The sequence below is a fragment of the Adiantum capillus-veneris genome, chromosome 22 (assembly GCF_014529385.1).
Source record: "Adiantum capillus-veneris isolate H3 chromosome 22, ASM1452938v2, whole genome shotgun sequence".
NCBI lineage: Eukaryota > Viridiplantae > Streptophyta > Polypodiopsida > Polypodiales > Pteridaceae > Adiantum > Adiantum capillus-veneris.
The window spans coordinates 121,976,562-121,998,782 of record NC_140952.1 but is presented as its reverse complement, the minus strand read 5'-3'; the positions used below and the strand labels follow the sequence as shown (position 1 = coordinate 121,998,782).

Here is a 22,221-nt window from a genome sequence, read left to right as displayed (position 1 = left end):
GTGGAATGCTGGTGCGATCTCTACCACCAGAGAGGCAAGCAGCGCCTCCCTGTTCGGAAGGATCGCTGGATTACATTGGGTGCCTTTGATGAAGGTTGACTTTGGGCTTCCAATATTAGAAGAGAGAATTTCAAATAGTTTCACAAGTAACTTAGACTTACATTTCCAATCATCAAGGTCAATGTTTGCTCATATTGCTTAAATCACTTGCATTTTTCTGCAAAATAGACAAGTATATACAAGGTTTATAGAAATTTGTATCATTTCAATTGGATAAATCAAAGCATGCAACTTGTATCGAGCAAATGGGGGGTAGCGATCTCAGTTGTACTGCTGAAAGCATATCTCTCCTCTATATTTCATGCATGCTGCGAGTTATCATGGTTTTCCTAACTGCCTCCATGCATTGCACAAGCTGTTAACACCTTAGTCTAAGGTTGTAGTGGTTGAGGAAAAGAGACCTTCCAAGCAAGCATATGATAATAAAGATCAAGAATGTTGAGTCCTCCATGCACCTTAGGTGAGCAAACAAAAGTTCTTTTTGAGAAAATGCAAACTTGTGCGATGGGGTGAGTGCAACACAAACATTCAACGGCCTCTAGACCATGATGACCACCAAGAATTTGATGACCGCCAACAAACATCAAATATGGTGAACTCCCACGTGGCACCGAGATTTGGGGGGTCCTTTTTATGATTCTTGATTGATTTTCTTATCACTTGCATGGCTCCAACATTGTATGGCGCACTAATATTGTCAGACGTCTATTGTATGTGTTTGTACATTAGGACTTTCCACCCTATCCATTCTGTACTTTTAGACACATTCTACTCTTCACGGATTTTGTTGTGACTTTTAGTGTGGACAGCTATTTTACCCTTTTGAGGGCAGTTAGTAAAACTTTCTTATTTAGTATTTCTTTCTTTTTATTTTCTGTTGAATTTCAGCATGATGTGAAGATGTGCACTATAAAGCTGGAAAGAGCAGAGCAGCTCATCGGAGGGCTTGGTGGTGAGAGAACCCGTTGGATAGCTGCTGCTAAAGAACTTGGAAATCAATATGGAAACCTCATTGGTGATGTTTTAATTGCTGCTGGAATCATAGCATATCTGGGTGCATTCCCTGCCAGGTTGGTTCCATCTCCTACAAGAGAGTATGATTCAATGATCAAAACGATTGCTGGTAAGTGAAAGATCTTTTTGAAAGCAGTCCAAAAACTGCTACTTTCAAGCATGATTATGTAGCTGTTATTATGCACAAAATCCAGGATTGTTTTTTAGATATTGATCTTTCATTGTGCAAACGGAGATACAAACAGGCCAAAGCTCACCTGAAGTAGAGCTTAAATCATGTCTGTGTTATGTTAAGTATTGCCTCAGAAAGCAGCAAGAATGGGAGATTCTTGCTGTTCCTATTGCCACTCCATATCACTACATAATCACAAGAAATGGAAATTCGGTGGTCCCTGGGTATCATCTCATAACTATACCCAATTTCCCATCCTTTGTGACTACATGGAAAGCCTTGGTTCCTTTAAGGAATTCTTGTGTAAGTGTATTAAACACTTTTCTATCAAAGGAACATGATGAAAAGATTGGGAGCTAAACAAAAGAGAATGAATTTGCATAGACTCTAAGATCAACAGACTGGTATACAAGCTGGAGTTAGCAGTTCATTGAATAAACCAGCATAAGAGACTAAATTCTGGAGGAACAATTTGATGAGACGTTAGAATGTGGGATCTACATGAATGGCATTAAAGGATTTTGAAAAGCTATCTTGTAGGTTTAATTGGTCAATTCAAGAGGGAATGCCCACCACCAATGAGTTATCCAATATTCACATTGTGGATTTTCTTTTGCAGCTATCGGCAAGAAATTATCGAAATGTGGATGGCAATGTGTAGATCAGAGAATTTGCCACGTTCTCCAAGTTTCTCTCTCAAAGCAGTTTTAGGGAATCCTGTTCAAATTCGAGATTGGATCATTTCAGGGCTTCCAAATGATTCCTTTTCCACAGATAATGGAATTATCGTGGCAAATTCCAGAAGATGGCCTTTGTTAATAGATCCTCAGGTGCTGCAAGCCCTTACAAGTGGGAGTAACATTCTATTCGGTAAATTTAACACAAGCACTAGAACTTCAACTTTTGATGCAAACACAGGGTCAAGCAAACAAGTGGATTAGAAATATGGAGCGAGAAAGAAACCTTCAAATTATCAAACTTTCTGGTAGTGGAGAGTACATGCGAACTTTAGAGAATGCCATCCAGTTTGGGCTGCCAGTTCTCTTGGAGAATGTGGGAGAGGAACTTGATCCATCATTGGAGCCACTTCTTTTAAGACAGGTCAAAGAAAACTCAACTGTAGCTTTAAATATCTCTTTTAATTCTGCTGTGTCGTAACCTTTTGTAAGAATGCAGAAGTGCACAAAATGGTTTTTTACTTCCTTGTTATTGTAAGTTTCTGGGCTAACTGATTCATCAGCCTTCAGGTTAATGGATCAATCAGCAGCATCAATTATGCGGTGTCAGCTCTTGTTAGCTGTTTTGTGAATTTGCATAGGATATCGGGGGTCTATGTGATCCGAGGAAATAGTGTCTTCTTTGGGATTATACCATTGCGCACAGACTACATGTGGTTTATTTACAGGAGTAGGTTCAAGCTAATAATGGTGTCAACCAGGCCATTCTAGGGGATACAAAATATTCTATGCTCATAACTCAGCTTACTTAATTGTGGTCATGCTTATAGCCCAGCTAACTTTGACTTGTAATGATCCACAAGGAACATGGATTGTGATGCCAACATGTTGTGTTGTTCCTTGGGCCTCTTCTCATAGAGCACGTGTATGGTCCAGCGTCGTCGTCTAGAGTAGCGAGTCTATATACACAGCACGTCTGCACCATCCCTGCACATCTGAGCCTTGACACCCCATTGTACCCATGAGTCCTGGGCTGGAGCTGAGTGTGCTTCCACGCCAGAGTTTGTATCGGTTCTTTGAGATAGTCGAGTCCACATGTTCTTGTCTGCTGCTGTGTCTCTGTGTCGATCAGCTGTTATCTGTGTGTTTCCTTTGTTTTCATTCTGTTTTGAGTGAGATGTCACGCACATTGCATTGAGGAGCACCCACTGTAGAGAGCACGACACACTATCCACGCTACAATATTCTGTAATATAAAGACTTATGTGACAAGATTCTGGAATGTCAACAGGTTTTTAAATCTGGTGGTATGTTGTGCATCCGACTTGGAGATGCAACGATAGAATACAACAATGATTTTCGGTTCTATATCACCACCAAGTTGAGAAACCCACATTATTTACCAGAGACTTCAGTCAAAGTTACTTTACTAAACTTCATGATAACAAAAGAGGGACTGTCTGATCAGCTCTTAGGTGTGGTGGTTGCACGAGAGCGACCTGATCTAGAACAACAAAAGAATGAGCTTGTTGTCCAGGTAAATCAAGTTTATTCTCTTAAAACAAGTAAAACTCTGATCTTGTTGTCCAGGTAAAACAAGTTTATTCTCATACTAAAATTATGACTTAATTTTGTCTATTGCTTTGCATAGTCACAAATTGGGACATGTTTCTTACAGGAAACAATTTGTTCAACTGAGCATTTGACATTATAAAGTAGGTACAATGTAAGCAAAGCAACATCTTGTAGCAGGGCTACAGTGTCACTTCACAGGGCAGACAGTTGGACAGTTGGCTACACTGGGTCTGGTTCACACTGGACGGATCCTCTGGACGGACCTCTGGTCTAGGGAGTGACACGTGGCAGGGTACCTACCCACGTTGGTCTAGTGGACCTCGTGGCCAAGTCACGACATGGCTGACATTTATGAGCCTGGTTCACCCTGGACGGACCTCTGGTCTAGGGAGTGACACGTGGCAAGGTACCTACCCACGTTGGTCTAGTGGACCTCGTGGCCAGGTCACGACATGGCTGACATTTATGAGCCGTTGGTGGCTCTTTATGGTGATACCTATGAGCAGTAGCGGTTGGTGATCAGCATCATCTTCTTCACCTTTGGTCAGCATCGCTCTCGAGAGCAGTGAGTCTATACACAGAGCACGTCTTCACCATCCCGACACATCTGAGCCTCGACACCCCCATTGTACCTGAGAGTCCTGGGCTGGAGCTGAGTGTGCTGCCACGCCAGAGTCTGTATCAGTCTTTGAGATAGTCGAGTCATATGTTCTGGTCTGCTGTTGTGTCTTTGAGAGCTCTGTTGACGTCTATTGTTTCTTTTCTGTTCATCTGTTTGAGGGAGATTCAGTCTGTTTGAGTGAGATTGTCACGCACATTGCACTGAGGACCACCTACTGTAGAGAGCACGACACGTTATCCACTCTATAGGTGCTCTCATTTTGGCGATCACGGTGGGACCTCAACTGAAATCTCACTCTGTGAGGTGCAAATCTTGGAGCTAGTTGGGTCTATCTAGTTCGCTGACCTTGCCTTGCACTGTTCTCCTCTCGCCTGGTCCAACTGTTCTCTCGCCCTAGTCATCTCTCGCCCTGGTCCAACCTGCCCTCGTCTCTGGTCTAGACCCCCTCAACTGTGGTCTAGTCCTCCTCGTCCCTGGTCCAGCCTGGTCTAGTCACTTGCCTGGTCTAGACCCAGGTCTAGTCCTCCTCGTCCCTGGTCTAGCCTGGTCTAGTCACTCGCTTAGTCTAGTAGAGTCTAGACCAGTCTTCAGCTAGTTCAAAGTTTTCTTGCCCAAAGCTCGGTTGGTTTGGTGGTCGCTGCATGACCCATACAAGGAGGTCAGTCGAGCGTCAAAGCGCCCTCCTGAGTCCTTTGAAGTACTACAACAGAAGACGACCCTTGGAACCTGTTAGAAGTCCATCAACCTCATCACCCATATTTCCACATACAGCATCATCCATTCCTCCCTCCGGTTCCACATCTTCCAGATCACCATCTCCAGTGAAGCTCTCTCCTATTCTACTACAGCAGGCTACTGAGCAACAGGCTCAACAAGGGGCCATGGAGCCATTGGCTAGCGTTTTGGCTAAGGTAAACATCAAGTTCCCTACATTCAAAGGTCTCTCTTCAGAAGATGCTGACGACCATGCAAGGAGGTTTGTATCTCTTTGTAGGGGTCGTGGTCTTAACAGGGAAGATGCTTATTTGGTACTCTTTCCATCCACCTTGGATGGCTTAGCAGACAAATGGTACAACCAGTTTGCAGAGAACCATTTTGCAACTTGGGCAGCCTTAAGACAGCAGTTCTGTGCAGCTTTCCGGCCAGGTGACTACCAGGAGAAGGTATTGGATGAGTTGGCCAACATGGTGCTCCAGCCATAGGAGACTTTTGCAGAACTTATGACCAAAACCAAGTCTCTGGTTGCCAAGCTTCCCCAGCAACCAGGTGAATTTATGGTTAAGAAGTGGGTAGAGAAGGCGCTTCCCAAAAGTTCTCAGGAAAAACTACGAGAGAGTCTCCGACCCGACGCCACTCTGGAGGAGTTCATCGCAGCTGCTACGAGGATAGAGGGGGCTAGGAAGCTGTTCACCAACCCCCCTGACATAGAGACCCCCTCTGTGTTTTTGGAAAGTCCTGCTGATCCTTTAACTTCTTTACGCATGGAACTGGAAGCCCTAAAGTTACATCGAGCTCTTCAAGAGGAGAGGTCCTTCTCTCTTAAACAAGAGAAGCCTCCACATCACGAGGCATTGGAACAGATTAAGCGCGAGCTAGAAGAGATCAAGTGTCAGCAAGAGACTAAGGCTACGGTTTGGTGCAGCTCATGCCGCTCTCTAGGGCACCCTCCACAGGAATGCCCCCTTCGGGTTTACTGCCACTTCTGTGAAAAATCTGGACATGAGGACAAGGATTGTTACTACCTCAAGGGATTGCGACAAATACAGCAAAGTCTTGGTCCTTCTCTTCAGCAAGGGCCAGCACCTACATCCAACATGGTTTCTCCCTGTGGCCATCCACACCATATGCCACCTTTGCTGACAGCCCCTCCTATGCAAAGTACTTTTCCGTCTCAAAGCTTTTATCATACCCATGCTCCCTCATCACCTCAAAGCTTCTATGCGTCCACCTCCAACTCAATGCACCAGGAGCAAGGACCACCTCGCCCTTCGACTCGCCCTTTGAATCGGCCCATTTTATGCTACAGATGCGGAGAGTATGGGCATTACCAAAGCAAATACCTTCTGCCCGAAGGGTCCCCTCCCTGCCGTCATTGCCCTGATATGAAAGATCACTACAGTAAGGATTGCCCTAAAATTCGTGCATCCATGGCTTCGAACCCAAGTCAAAGCCAGACTGAGTTGCCTTTCCCAAGCTCAATTTGATAGCAGTTAGCACTGTTTCTCAGCCGCCCCCTTCTACCCACGTGGTTACCCCTCAAAATAAGCCGCTGCAGTTGGCAGAGGAGTCATCGGGCGTCCTCACCCGGGCCTAGAGAGCCGCTCTCGGTCTTAGCATTCCATCAAGTTCAACTCCCCCACACATTCTCACACGAGCTGCCTGCAGCTGTGAACAAGCAATCCCCCAGTGCTATAAAAGAATCCAAATCTTTGCTCTCAGATATTGATGAAGCTTTCTTGGAAGAGGTTTCCGATCTACAGAAGATCAAAGTACCAGAGGAACAACAACAGGTAGAAAAAGCGAAGCATACAGCAGAGACAGTCTTGAAGAACACTTTCCAATAAGTGTCCCTCTATGACATGCTGCGGCTAGATGCGAGTTTCAGAAGTGACACCCTTGCAGTTATTCAGTCACTGTACCCTGGAGCAGGTCCTAGTGGCGGGCACCTCCAAGTGCGACAGTCAGAGTCCTATATGATATCCAATCCTGCTGCTCCACTCACTGATTATAGAAGCCCTCTCCTGACAGTGTCCGTTTTAGGTCGGCAATTCTCAGGAGTGATAGTGGATGGTGGATCTGGCATCAACCTGATGCCCGAGTTCACTATGTTAGCTCTAGGTCTACAGCCTACTCGCCCTGCTCCCTTCACAGTTACATTGGCCGACCAGCGGACAGTCTACCCAGTGGACATAGTGGACAATGTGCCTCTGCAGGTACAAGACTTTACTTTTAACTTGGATTTTGTGGTGGTTCGTCTTCCCCAGGTTGAGGGCGGATTTCCCTTGCTTATTGGAAGACCATGGCTGCGACACACTAAAGCACTCTACGATTGGGGAAATGATGCAATGTGGATACATAATTCTGGCTCCTCGATGCAACCCATTCTCTTAGAAGGTGGTATGGATCCCGTGGTGCAGCAAGTTTCTTTGTCAATGGAAACCAAACCTGAACAAGAACAGCCTATTACACCTGAAGGGTCATATGAAGATCTGCTCGAGTGGTTGGAGGCTACAAAATCTATGCCTTGTTATGGAGTCTCTATTCACTCTTCGCCTGAAGGAACACCCTCTTCAAATGATTCCACAGTAACTAAATCTAATGTGCCACCTGAGCCTATGAAGAAGCATAGCAGCAGTAAGAAACCTCCTCTACAGGAGTTCAGCCCCCCTAAAACATCACCCTTTTGGTGTCTGCTTCTCCGACCAGAAGAAAGCTCTCCTCTGTGTCTAGCAAACTCCCTTCTCAGAGCCCGTCTTGCAAGATGAATTCCAAGTTCTTGATAGCTGTATTGCTCCTGATAGCTGGGTGCTCTTTGTTTGCCACTATCTACCCTCTCCCCCTCGTCCTACCCTTCCCCTCACCCCCAGGCCCTAGTCCCTCACCCTCCCTTCCCCCTCTTCCCCTCGCCCTCGCCCTACCCTCCCCCTCACCCCCTCGCCCTAGTCCCTCCCTCGCCCCCTCCCCCTCGCCCTAGTCCCTACCCTCCACCTCATCCCCTCGCCCTAGTCCCTCACCCTCCCTCCCCTTCTTCCCCTCGCCCTCGCCCTCGCCCTCGCCCTCGCCCTACCCTCCCTCACCCCCTCGCCCTAGTCCCTCCCTCGCCCCCTACCCTCCCCCTCTCCCCCTCACCCTAGTCCCTCACCCACCCTCCCCCTCGCCTAGTCCCCATCACTACCCTCGCCCTCGCCCTAAGTCCCTCCCTCTTGCCCCCTCTCCCCTAGTCCCTCACCCTCCCTTCCCCCTCTCGCCCTCGCCCTGCCCACCTACTAACTCCCTCTCGCCCCTACCCTGCCCCTTAAGCCCTCGCCCCTACCCTCCCCCTTAAGCCCTCGCCCCTACCCTCCCCACCCCCTCTTGCCCCTACCCACCCCCTTAAGCCCTCGCCCCTACCCACCCCCTAACTCCCTCTCGCCCCTACCCTCCCCCTTAAGCCCTCGCCCCTACCCACCCCCTCACTCCCTCTTGCCCCTACCCACCCCTCCCTACCCTCGCCCCATCACCCCCTCGCCCTCGCCCTCGCCCTATCCTTCTCCTCGTCCTAGTCCACCCCCTCCCCCTTTTCCCTCGCCCTCGCCCTACCCTCCCCATCACCCCCTCGCCCCCACCCACCTCAGCTTGCCTCGCCCCTACCCACCCCCTCTCGCCCCTCACCAGCCCTCCTTCCCTTGTGTCTGTAATTAGGCATTGGTAGAGCAGTTGAAGCAGGTATTGAAGTTTCACAGGTCACAAAGTTCGTTCTCAGAGGCTCTTCTCGACTTTGAGGAGATCGAGTTGATTCATGGGCTGTAAGACCAAGCCCAAAGAGACCCTGATCATGATCCAACCCGTCATGATCCAGCCCAATATGAAGTTCCTCAGCTTGCCGCTTCACTGGTTGCATGCTCGTACTGGCTACGCCTTCCAAGCCAAAAGCTCTTTCTGGGACGGAAGTACCTGGTTCCAGCTAATGTACTGGGAACAGAAGGTAGAACATCTGCTCCTCGCCCTACCATCCACTTTGCCCCCGTATTGCCGGCCATGATGATCAGCTTCCGAGGACCATGCCAACAGCGTTCTCGGAAGCTCAAGGAAAGACTCATCTCTGACCTTGTCACAAGTGCCTCCACAAATTTGCTCGGCTCCCAGGTGATGAAAGCTATTCCCGGTTCTGCAGGCCAGGATCCATGGTCACAGCCTCGAACCCTGCAGCTGCTCTGCTTCTACCCACAGGCATATGCAAAAGGAGCTCCCTCACAACGCCACACCGTCGGTTCAAGTCTATACTAAGTTGATTTCCTGGATTTTCTGAAGCACTCTTAATTAGAGCATCAATCCACTGCTTTGTAGACGTACATTTCAGTCCACTAGCATGTGGCTATTGAGCATTCTTCTGGTGGCCATCCTGTTGCTGCGAAAGCTTTTCGTTTTGCCATCATGATAGAGCTTAACCATATTTGCGGTGTTACTCCACCTTATGGTCATCCTTTGAGTAACACATTATGGTCATTCCCCTTTTCGAAAGCAATGTTGTGTAGAAAGTGTTGCAAGGTTCATCTGCAAGTATGGAGCAGGTCATTTGCCTCTCACTATGGATTTCCTCTCACCGAGACGGTGAGCGGTCTTGTGGCGGGCAACCTGTAGCAGGGCTACAGTGTCACTTCACAGGGCAGACAGTTGGACAGTTGGCTACACTGGGTCTGGTTCACACTGGATGGATCCTCTGGACGGACCTCTGGTCTAGGGAGTGACACGTGGCAGGGTACCTACCCACGTTGGTCTAGTGGACCTCGTGGCCAGGTCACGACATGGCTGACATTTATGAGCCTGGTTCACCCTGGACGGATCCTCTGGACGGACCTCTAGTCTAGGGAGTGACACGTGGCAGGGTACTTACCCACGTTGATCTAGTGGACCTCGTGGCCAGGTCACGACATGGCTGACATTTATGAGCCGTTGGTGGCTCTTTATGGTGATACATATGAGTAGTAGCGGTTGGTGATCAGCATCATCTTCTTCACCTTTGGTCAGAATCGCTCTCGAGAGCAGTGAGTCTATACACAGAGCACGTCTTCACCATCCCGGCACATCTGAGCCTCGACACCCCCATTGTATCTGAGAGTCCTGGGCTGGAGCTGAGTGTGCTGCCACGCCAGAGTCTGTATCAGTCTTTGAGATAGTCGAGTCATATGTTCTAGTCTGCTGTTGTGTCTTTGAGAGCTCTATTGACGTCTATTGTTTCTTTTCTGTTCATCTGTTTGAGGGAGATTCAGTTTGTTTGAGTGAGATTTTCATGCACATTGCACTGAGGACCACCCACTGTAGAGAGCACGACACGTTATCCGCGCTACACATCTGACTCAGAACTGTCTTCCGGTGGATCGCGTGACAAAATAGAGATTCTTCCTGCACTTTAATTCAGCAGTTCAATGTTTCGTACATACCCTTATCTGGGGCTTTCAGACGATATGCTTCATCCGCTCATAGTTTGCTTAATGTTTTCTTTTGAAAGGAAGATTACAGCATGTATTGGAAGGCTCTACCTGGGTGTAGAACAAACAGGTCTTGCAAGCGGTCATTTTCATCATGCTGGTAATGACAGAAACAAATACAATAAATTCATGGGATAGTATTAGATGATTTTGAGACATTACTCAGGTGGTGATCTGCTGAGAAGAATCTCTTCATGGGCATTCCCCGGTTGATCACACCTAGTGTTGATGAAGGTATTTCACAGCTTAGAGACTGTTTGACTGCAAACTCATTTAGAGACACTTTCAGCTCACTTTTCTCCTTGGACATTTTTGTTGAATGTCTGAAATGCCTGTTTAGGGAGTTCTATCCAAGGGATTTGATTCCCGAAGTAAATAAAAACAGAGAATTCAAATGTTGAACAACTTTTCCAAAATACGTTGGGCAAGGGGACTAGCGTTGGGGGGGGGGGGATGTGTCCTTCTCAGAGGCTACATGATCTATCCAAAACCTAAGCAACTTTACATTGGTGGGTTGTGTCATTTGGGTATTGCTAGCTACGTTTTCAAAAAATTTGGTGATGTCCTGGGAAATTGTTTCAAACATTTTCCAATGCTAGCTAGCTGTTATGCTAAACCGTGGTATGGCAAAATCTCATTTTCAATTGATGTTCTTGACAATGTGTATCTTGCAGAGTGCTGAAAATAAGAAGAGACTGAAACAGTTGGAGGACCAAATTTTACAAGTTTTGTCCAGCAGTGAGGGAAACATCTTGGAGGATGAAACTGCGGTGAAGATAATTTCAGAGGCTAAAACTGTTGGCAATGATATTACAGTAAAGCAGGTATGCATGTCTTCAACATCAATCAAATTTTTCTATAGCCAATACCGTGGTGAACATTGGATTGAGTTCACAGTTTATGTTTGGTTTGATTTGTCAACAAATTTAAACCACTCTTATGATGAGAATAATGCATGCAAAGATTTTGTTAATCATTTAAGTCCTTCATGGATGGAATATATGGACTACAGACACCCTTAAAGCAGAGCTAATCACTTAATGGTTTGTCCAAAATTGTTCAAGGCACAGTAGTACATCGAATAGAGGTTTTAGGATTGTATTGAGAGATAAAGCATTTGTTTTTTGTCATGTATAAATCTTTACAATGGTCATGGAATCCCATAGGCCACACTAAAGGTCTGGCATTAAGGCATCAAAAATGCCATAGTACACAAAAAGTAAAGGATAGTAGCTGTCAAGGCAGCTGGAAGGAAGAGTGTCAAAATAAACTGCTTGGCTGCAGTGGAAGAACCAGAAGATGCCTCCCAAAGATATCAAAAAAGGGTCATTACTCAGAACCGGCCAGCATCTCTTCTAACTGCCATTTAATCCCATAATTGTGAAGCAGATCCAGTAGTTCTTGGAGTACTTGGGTATTGGTTAGGTGGGTCATGCTTACAAGGATGACCATACTTGCCAAAAAATCCCCCAAGGGGAGGGGCTAATCATTTGTGTTAGGTTTTGTTTCTTTTTTGACTGAATTCATTTCTTAGGAAAAACACCCAGAACCTTGGAATTACAAGCATTGAAATTGTAGACAGAAGCCACCGTGGTGTTGCACACTCAATCTAGGCTTACACTCTCTTCTCACCAAAAACTGGATAGTCTCACTTTCCCCTCAAATGGGAGCTCCCTCACCATCAATATGCGCAACTAGCTCTTGAACACTGTAGCTGGGCTACGGGAGCCTCACTCTATAGTTTGTGATATCAGAACAGTTTGGCTACGGGAGCCTCACTCTATAGTTGGTGGTACTGCCCTTTTAAGTCCTTTCAGGGCCTCATATATTCCTGAAGGTTCAGGTTTCTTTCATCAAATTTCTAAATCTGCTACAAACAAGTCACGCTGCCAAACCCATCTGGCAGACTTCTATCGTTTTCAAGACTCCACTCACTCCTCTTACAATCCACCCTAGAGAAGGGTATTCCTTGTACAAATTTTGATTTGTATTGTCCCATGATGACAGGCCTCTACGGCTATGGGTTGTAAAGTGCATAGTGTAAAGCTGTTTGGGAAAAAGAGGGGGGCTCCCTCCTAACAACAGCTGGTTTTCAAAATAAAATCATTATTTGATGAATATTGATCTAATCCAAGCTGTGTGTAATTTATGTGGTTTGAATTATAAGATCTGGATGCCTCTTGTGTATCGGCAGAAAGAGAGTTTGAGCAATACTTGTTATTGCTTTAAATTATGTGCTAACATGATATGATTACCAGACACTGGCAGAGGAAACAGAGAAGAATATTGATGAAGCTAGGAAAGCGTACGCAGCTTGTGGGGATTCTGCTGCTGTCTTATTTTTTTGCATCTCAGACCTAGCAAACATTGATCCCATGTATCAGTATAGTTTGCCTTGGTTTTCTTCTCTGTTTGTGACATCTATCACCTCGAGCGAGAAATCAACAGATTTGAAGCAACGTCTGGCCATCATTCACAAATACTTTCTGCTGGTTTTATACAAGAACATATGCCGATCGCTGTTTGAAAAGGACAAGCTTTTGTTCTCTTGCCTTTTAACTTATCGCATCTTGGAGGTAGAAAAGAAAATCGCTCTAGAAGAATGGATGTTTTTTTTAACTGGAGGACTGGGTTCTTCAGCAATTAGGCCCAACCCAGCTTCAGAATGGCTTTCTGATAAATCATGGGGAGAAATCACTAGGCTAAGCAAGCTATCAGCCTTTGAGCACATGGACCTGCATATAACAACCTACCCATCAGAGTGGAAGGCTCTTTATGAATCCTTGGAGCCCCACAAACAAAGATTTCCTGGGCGATTGTCACAATTAGGCTCTTTCCAAAAACTATTGATACTTCGGTGCATTCGACCAGATAAAGTTATTCCGGCGATTCATGAGTTTGTGTCCGAACAATTAGGACCTGATTTTGTCCAGCCTCCGCAATTCAATCTTGAAGCTTGCTACCGAGACTCAAGTGTGAACTGTCCACTCATCTTTGTTCTGTCAGCTGGAAGTGACCCAACAACCGCATTACTCACATTTGCAGGTATATACCGACTCTTGCCTGCCTGTCTAACGTTTGTATAAAACAAATCCAGTTAATCCCATCCGGCGGATAGAATTCTAACTTGCCATGTGCAACATGTCTGGTTCATGTAGCTGAGAAGGAAATGGCAGATAAAATTGCCCCCGTTTCCCTAGGTCAAGGTCAAGGACCAAAAGCAACCTCCCTTATCATGGATGCCATGGCTACAGGTAACCTACTTCTCTTTTACAAAGATATAAAGGCACAATCTTCACTTCAAATTCGTATTCTAGGAGCAAACCATCTTTGGTTATGACAGGCTCATGGGTTTTACTGCAAAACTGTCATCTTGCACCATCATGGATGCCGGAGCTTGAAAGAATCTGTGAGAATGTTCCTGCTGAGGTTAATCCAGCATTTCGCCTGTGGATGACATCATATCCAAGCCCTAAGTTTCCAATAACTGTTTTGCAGGTACTACTATTTTTGTCAAAGCTAAATTGAATTTGAACACTTATGTTGCTAAGAATGAAGGTTGAACTTGATCTGTGTGGGGTTGTTTAGAATGGAGTGAAGATGACAAATGAACCACCCAAGGGTTTGAGAGCAAATATGCGAAGGTCCTATGGGCTTGATCCCATGTGCAACGAGGATTTTTTTGAGAGCTGCAACCAGCCGGCAGTGTTCAAAAGCTTCCTCTTTGGCCTATGCTTTTTCCATGCTGTGGTTCAAGAGAGAAGGAATTTTGGACCTTTGGGGTGGAATATACCTTATGGATTTGATGATGGAGACTTGAGAATAAGGTTAGTGACTGCTCTAGTTACTATTGTGGAGAATAAGGAGAGTGTCTGTAAACTCGATCATGCTTTGACACGTCCTAACGATCATACTCGTCTTTCCTGTAGTGTACGACAACTGCATATGTTTATCAATGAAAGCACTCCAGAAAATCTTCCACTGCAAGCACTGAACTATGTCACTGGAGAGTGTAATTATGGGGGCCGTGTTACAGGTAGCCACTTCATTTTGAAGCATTCTAGAAAATATAGTCTCAAGCTCCCTTCTGAAGTGTTTCCTTCTCACTCGTTCAAGAATGTAATAATGAAATTTCTTCTTTGTGCCATTTTATCACCACTCGATGCAGATGACAAAGATAGGCTCCTCCTGGGTGTCATCTTGAAGAGAATCTACTGCAAAGACATGATGGAACCTGGCTACAATCTTTCAGAATCTGGCATATATCAAACTCCACCACCAGGAGACTTAGCATCTTATGTGTCGTACATTGATGAGTTTCCTGCAGTACCAATGCCGGAGGCCTTTGGCTTGCATGCTAATGCCGATGTTACCAAAGACCTGAATGAAACCAACCTCCTCTTGACCTCTATGCTCAAAGCTGCAACAGGAGGCGGTTCTAGTGGCCCAAAGGCATCCGATTCAATTGCAGATGTTGTTAATAACCTGATAAAAATGCTTCCACAAAACTTTGACATAGAGGCTTGTGAAAAGAAATATCCTATTTTGTACGAGGAAAGTATGCACTCAGTTCTCAGCCAGGAAATGGCTCGTTTCAACAAGCTCCTGGATAGGTGCTGTTTCTAAGCGTGGTGGATTGCTTTTTTTGAATGAGATGTTCTCAAATTCCTATGAAACCTTGTGGAATGCCAATACTAAGCATTACATGTTCTTTGCTCTTTCGGGGCAGCTTTGTAATGGGATCTTTACTGATTGCAAATGTTATGCTATTGTTGCAGAATGAGAACAACGTTAAAAACCATGGAGAAAGCAATCAGAGGTGTAGTTGTCATGTCTGCTGAAATTGAGAAGGCTTACCACAGCGTAGCAGTCAATCAGGTAAGCATAATAAGCATTCTCACTCTACAAAATCAATTGGGCAGTTGATTAGGAAACTTGTCACAGAAAAACCTATTATATCTCAGGGGGTTTTTCAATGTCAGATGTCTACAGGCTATTGTAATCCCTTCGTTATCTTGGTAATTTTCTTCATGTAATACAAAGATCCAAGTCCCACTTTTTCTGCAAAAAAGAAAAAAGAAAAAGAGGAAACTTGACACACAAGACGAACAGAAAACTCATCATGTGCTCTTTTTCCCATTGTCAGGTTCCTGAAATCTGGAAGAAATTATCATACCCTTCATTGAAGCCGTTGTCCTCCTACTTCAATGACCTTTTGGAAAGAATTAAGATGCTACAAACATGGTACGAGAATGGGTCTCCATCTGTACATTGGATCAGTGGCTTCTTTTTTGCGCAGTCCTTCATGACAGCGTCGCTGCAGAACTACGCACGCAAGCACAAGCTAGCCATTGACACCCTCACCTTCGATTTCCACATCCTTGACAAGGAGCCCAGAACTTCACCTGATGAGGGTGTGTACATAAGGGGATTTTTCTTGGAAGGGTGTGGGTGGGACTCCATACGTAAGTGCTTGTGTGAATCAAAGCCTAAAATTATTCATGTGCCAGCTCCTATCATCTGGTTGAAACCTTCTCCGATCGATAAGCTTCAAACCTTCCCACACTACAACTGCCCAGTATATAGGACAGCAGAAAGACGCGGAGTTCTTGCGACGACTGGGCACTCGACAAACTTCCTCATGAAGATCAGGCTCCCTTCAAAGGAGTCTCCCAGTCATTGGACTCTGCGTGGCGTCGCGATGATCTGTTCTTTAAGTGAATAGCTTTTTGATATGGTTTATGGTGTATGAAGGGTTGATGCTGGCCTCCTCAGAAAATGTTTGCCCATGTTCTCAAGCATGTCACCAGCTACTTCCATCATATAGTGTTTGTGTCAAACAGCTGCCTTTGATGGTTGCGCTTTTACTTTAGAGAATCCTTTGCGGTATTGAATGATAAGCATGGAGGAGGTTTGCAGATTGTACCATGGTTACCTGACCTCATACATAAGGGTGTATGAGGTCATAGTGCTCCACTTTTTGTATCCCTTTCTGTTCGTGGGTTTTCCTCGCTTTGAGGTTTCCCACTTGTAATTAATCAAAGCAAATTTACAAAAAAGTTATGTATAGATGTATAATGGAGGTCAGATTTGGAAGCAACAAGAGCTCTCATGGCACAGCAATCAACCTTCGTATTCAAAAAATTATCGAGCAGTTGGAGTTGTATCATAATGCAGAAAACTAGAGGAAAATTTCTGGATTTCATACAATTTTTTACTACAATTTTGAGGTCATTGAGCCTTAGATTTCCATGTTTATGATAGGGTGCTTCAAATCTAGGACCCCTGTCCAGAGTCCAAATGCAGCTGCATGTTGGCCAAGAAGCCATTTCTACATGTTTTGGGTTGAAGAAGTGATCAGTGATGGCACAAGTTGGTTGGTCCTCAAAGGGTACACAATGTGACTCCTCAGGGTCCAAAAAAGAATGAAGCAAGAAAGACTTAGATGCCTTGCTTTCTGTCATTTCTCTGTAGAAATGGTTCTCTTTTTAGCTCATCATTTGTACTATTCAAATGTAATGAGAACCTTTACCTCCATGTTTTAAAAATAAATATTTGTAAAAAACCCTACTTAAAATAATCTCACCGACTTTAGGCTACCTTTGCTTTGGGTTTTACTTTCATTCTACAGTAGCATACCTTTCTCTATCTCCATCAGGCGAATGGATAGCGATTTGCGTTAGGTTATATTTTCACTAGATGATGAGCTATAGCAAACGGCATGCTTCTTTCTATGTACTATATGAAGATTAAGAGATCCGCAACTGGAGCGTCTCAACCAAGAAAGTAACAAGCTGATCATGAGTGCTCTGCCAGTAACACCAGATACCATCCACTAGGAAGGAAACCATTTTCTTGGCCTTGAATTAAGGGCAAACTAAGTAGGGAACTGAGATTTATGCAAATCAAGAGCCTCCCCCACCATCCCCCCCCAAAATTGACTCAGCTATTTTTCATGGGGCCATGCCTTGAAAGGATTTGTATGCTTGATAGTAGCTGGAATCAAACTCCAACTAGTGAAATGAGCAGAAACTCCCTCAAATGCATCAAACTCGGTAAACAAAAACAAGAGAAGACTAGCTTATTTGAAACTCAACATTTAAGTAGACACCCCATTTACATTAAAAAAGCTCAGACATATAGATATTTGTTTCCATTCACAATAGCAAAACTTTACCTGATTGTCTCAACCTATTGTATCATCTTTGCAGACCTCAGTTTCATAAAGTTTCCCCAAAGAGTTGGTCTAACAGTAAGGCTTTGGCCTCTCAACCTACGGGTTGTGGGTTCAAATCCCGCGTTGGGTCACACTCTAGAGGGACACCTTGTGCTCACCTGGTGTTTATGTTGCTAGGGCTCTTGCCCTTGGACACTCGAGTGCATCCTCCTCCTCGGGTGGGTCACCCGAGGAGGAGGTTCCTGGTTGGTTGCTATGAGTTCTCTCCGTCGTTCCCATCATGCGGTGCATCAATTAGGTGGCCATGGTGATGCCTACGAATGGCTTTTGTTCGATGGTACGCGGCCCTTGCCCGACCATGTAACATGGCTTATATTGGAAGGGATAAGCACCTCCCCTTGTGGCCCCTTCGGTGTGTCCAAAACAAAATTGATGACAATGAAATTGTGTATCTCCTTCACACGGTTTCTAGGTACACAGTGACCTAGATATCTATTGCATCAAACAATGACAATCAATTTGCATCTCTTTCTACTTGGTTTCTAGTTAATACCATGATCTAGATGTTTATATTCTCCCTTAAGTCCATCATACACATACATGCTAGACATCAAGAATGAATTTACACATGTTCATGTCAAACGTTAGCATTAGCCGAATAGTTACTTGCATCATCCCAAACAAAGTTCAAGACATCCAGAGCATGGTCACATGACCCTAGGTTGTGCACAGATCTTCTAGTGTAGGCAATCCCTTGGTGTCTCTGTTAAGAGGGGTAAGAAAAGCAATCGATACCCAAGTGAATTTTTTTGCCAACACATAGTATTGAATATTGTGAAAATAAATTCATGTTCAAAGTGCCCTTTCTTTGTAGCCTTAGGGGACAAGTTATCCCAAGTTAACACTAAGAAATTGGTCAACAATTTGAAGATGCCTTCTAATTGCAAGGTTTCAAGGTGGAACAATATCTGCACTCTAGTGTGCTTGGAACTCAAAGGTGTATAATCATCGTTGCAAGGCAAAAAGGGAGAAAAAGAAGCTACATGAACCACTTTACTCATCCTAATCACACATGCTTCAATAGTCGCTTTTCATTGTATATGCTCTCCACGGCACATATGAAGATAAGGGTAGATATAGTGGCATAGACATGTAGATAACCATCTTGATGATGCCATCTATAGTAGATTAATATTATCAGCCTTCATATGACAAGTCATTGGATGGGTACTTCCATCTGTTTCCCCTCGTTTCTAACAAGTGTTTATGTGTTCGAGCAATTTCTATTTATGTATAAGCATGTAATTGAGTGCTTTGTGTGCACCCTCTATTCTATTTCGAGAGAGGAGTATAAGTCAAAGGACTTTAATGCATGTTTGGCTAGTTGTGGGATCAAACACCAATGTACAGAGTTATATACCCCTCATTGAAATGTTGGTGAGAAAAAAAAAAATCACTTATGGAGATGGCATGATCAATTGTCAAAATTATTCTTTGCCACATGAATTTTGCCCAAATGTTGTCCCGTGTGTTGCATGGATACACAACAAGTCTATCATTTCTTACAAAGATTTGCATTGTGTGACTATGTATCTTTACCTATGCTTTAGTGCATGAGCAACAATTGAACAAACTGAATCAAATGTGTTTTTGTTGGTTATAGCTCAAAAAGCAAAAGCAAGGGTAGCAATTGTATCATCCATAGTTAAAGCATATCTTGATTAGTCAAAATGTGGTTTTTGTAGAGGATATGGTAGGGATGTGGTGTAGCCTATTGACATACATGTACCAAAGAGAGAAAGGACCACCATTTGTACATTAGTTGCTCATAATGGTTGGAATGAACGTAATGACTACTTTTTTTAGAATGAAACAAAACCTTGTAATTTTGTTTAGAAAGAGAAGAAAAAAAAAGTGTGTAGATTGAAAGAGGTTTTGTATATTTTGAAGCAAGATCCTTGTGTTAGGAAATAAGACGTAGCTAAATAGATTTTTGAGTAAATTACTTAATGGAGAGAGATAGATTCACACACAAGAGATTATAGAGTAGAGAGAGAGAGAGAGAGTACACACGATATACGTGGTTCACCCAATGTGGGCTACGTCCACAGGAAAGCAGCCACTCAATGGCTTTAGCACTTCAAAAGAAGAAGTAGTTTACAAAGGGATTAAACCCTTAATAGAGCTCCCGCCTTGCTTCACTCTCACCACCTCACACTCACCTTGTTGCATCAACTTCACACTATGAAATGTGTGCGGAAATGGCCTCCTTTTATAGGCCAAAAGGGTTGCCTTCTCTTATGAGAGGCAGCCATGTGTAGCCGCCCTTGTGCGAATAAGTCCAAATCGGACCCTCCAATCCGCCCATGTGTGGCCGCCCTTGAGAAGACAAGTCCGCTTTTAATTTCGGCCACCGGCCAACCGACCAGTTGTTTTCCAGCCACTTTCCGGCCGCCGTCCGACCATAATATTCCGACGAAAAGGAATATTCCGACGAGGGAAAAAAAAAGTCTCGGGGGCGGAACCTAAAGTTACCCCTGGTTTTTGACTATGAAAATTTTGGTTTCCGGTGAGTGATTTACCTTCACACACGATGGCTTCTCCTCATAATGGGGGCCTTACAAATGTGCGCTTTTACCACAAAAAATTACAAGGGTAAATCAGGCTCCATACTTAACACCTTGTGCTTGGTAGAGGAAGATACATGCTTATTTGACTACACGTGGTTTTCAAAATAGTCCAAGTAAGAGCACGTTGTATGTTAACGTGTGATATGTACATGTAGATGACATGCTTCTTACTAGACAAATAGAAAGGAATATTCATTATTATATAGCTAATTTGAATTATTTATTTGAGATGTCAAACTTGGGACTCTTGCATCATTATTGGGCATATAGTTAAGTGATGTGATGGAGATACTGCTTTGTGTGAGACATAGTATATTAGGACATTGTTGCATAGATTGGTCTTGAGGATTGCAAGGCATATAGACTCTATAATCGTGAGACAAAGCAAAAACAAGTTAAGATGTGGTGCTTGAGGAAAGGCCACACTCAGTCAAGAAAACAAGTAATTTCCACTCTCATCAAATAAAGAAATAACTCACCATGTGCCAACTAAAATAAGGCTAGAATTAAGAAATTGTTTGATGAAGATAGCACATGTGAAACTAACCAACCTTTTGTAGTGCCCAGGAAAAAGTCGCTACCAAAGTAAGCTCAATATCTCTTTGATGATCGCAATCCTTGTGTTAATACTCTTAAGGTGGCAGTAGAGTGTTTGCAAAGATCAATGAGAATAGAGGAGGAAAAAAGGGCCTCTAACCACACTGTCAACATGAATATGATCATGGGCTCTATAAAGGAGCCAACATCTTTGAAGGAGGTGATGGCTGATCCAAAGTGAAAAGAAGCAATGCAATATGACCTTGGGAGCTAGTGGATCAGCCAACAAAGAAGAAGGTCATCATCACAAAATGGATTTGGAAAGCCTACAAGGTTGATGACTCATCAAAACAATACAAGGCAAGGTTAGTAGCACAAGTTTTCCACAAGATGAAGGTTTTGATGTTAGTGAAACCTTTGCTACAGTAGTTCATATGACAATTATTCAAAGTATATTTGCATTGGTTGCTACTTAGAATTGGCTTGTTTTTCATTTAGATATAAAATTTGAATTTTCAAATGGACATTTCAAGGAGGAGGTATATATAATCTAGCCACTAGGGTTTGAGCTGCCCCAATTAGAAAATAAATTGTGCAAGGCAAACAAGGCTTTGTATGGCCTAAGGCAAGCAATGAGTGGTACAAATAATAATAATGATAATAATTTTTTCCAAAAATCTTGGTTTTGAGAGTGCTTTTAATTAAAATAATTTTGTGTTAAGGAAGAATGATATGTATGTTATTGTTATCTTGCTTGTGGATTACTTGATTCTTATAGGTGATCATAAGGATGGTGAAACTAGAAAGAGTTTAAGCTCAGAGTTTGAGATAACAAACTTGGGGCTTCTACACTACTAATTGGGAATTGAGGTATGGCAAACTTTCAAAGGGAATCTTTATTTTTTAGCAAAAGTATGCAACATAGATCCTAAAGGAAGTTGGGATTATGATTGCGAGTGTGTGATCTAACCGATGGAGGTGAATGCCAAACTTTCCATGGAGAGGACTTTACCCTTAGTGTACGTCAAGAAAAATGAGAAGCTTGTTGGGAGCTTGGTTTTCTTGTGTAACATTATACCAAATATTTGTTTTATAATTGGAAAATTGAGTAGGTTCTCCAAAAAAACTAGAGAATCTTGTTGGAAGGTAGGTACGCACATTGTAAGGTACATCGAGGGTACTTTGGGTCATGGTAATTCCTTTGAGCATGGCATTCATATCCTACATGAATATTGTTACTCAAATTGAGCAAGAGATTGTGATTGCAAAATTCTTGTTTTGGTTATAGTTTCTCACTTGATTCTAGAGTATTTTTTTAGATCAACAAGAAGCAACCATCAATGATGCAGCATGTGAATCGGTTTGGCTAACGAGAATTATTGTAGATTTATACAGCAACGCCACTTCATTGTGACAATCGAAGTCGCATGGCCACTATCAAAAACCCCTATTTTCCATGGACACACAAAGAATTATTATATTTAAAGAGTTCATAGAGGATGACATTGTAGAAATTTTAGTATTAACCTATTAAAGACAATTGTACAGATATTTTAACGAAACCTCTTA

At 43.7% G+C, this 22,221-nt stretch overlaps 1 protein-coding gene across 9 annotated transcripts in view; it reads left to right on the top strand.

The window, feature by feature from the left end:
* The window catches only part of LOC147430133 (uncharacterized), a 213,446-nt gene extending 196,894 nt beyond the window's left edge, over positions 1–16,552 (top strand). For all 9 annotated transcript variants that reach the window (XM_086494644.1, XM_086494643.1, XM_086494642.1 and 6 more), the window contains 13 exons: positions 949–1,130; positions 1,866–2,076; positions 2,165–2,347; positions 3,215–3,460; positions 10,983–11,132; positions 12,567–13,353; positions 13,467–13,562; positions 13,652–13,806; positions 13,897–14,135; positions 14,238–14,344; positions 14,477–14,921; positions 15,087–15,186; positions 15,455–16,552. In XM_086494644.1, the coding sequence (XP_086350770.1) occupies positions 949–1,130; positions 1,866–2,076; positions 2,165–2,347; positions 3,215–3,460; positions 10,983–11,132; positions 12,567–13,353; positions 13,467–13,562; positions 13,652–13,806; positions 13,897–14,135; positions 14,238–14,344; positions 14,477–14,921; positions 15,087–15,186; positions 15,455–16,033 (3,480 nt within the window). In that variant the 3' untranslated portion in view covers positions 16,034–16,552. The remainder of the gene's footprint in view (positions 1–948; positions 1,131–1,865; positions 2,077–2,164; positions 2,348–3,214; positions 3,461–10,982; positions 11,133–12,566; positions 13,354–13,466; positions 13,563–13,651; positions 13,807–13,896; positions 14,136–14,237; positions 14,345–14,476; positions 14,922–15,086; positions 15,187–15,454) is intronic.
* Positions 16,553–22,221: the final 5,669 nt, after the last annotated feature.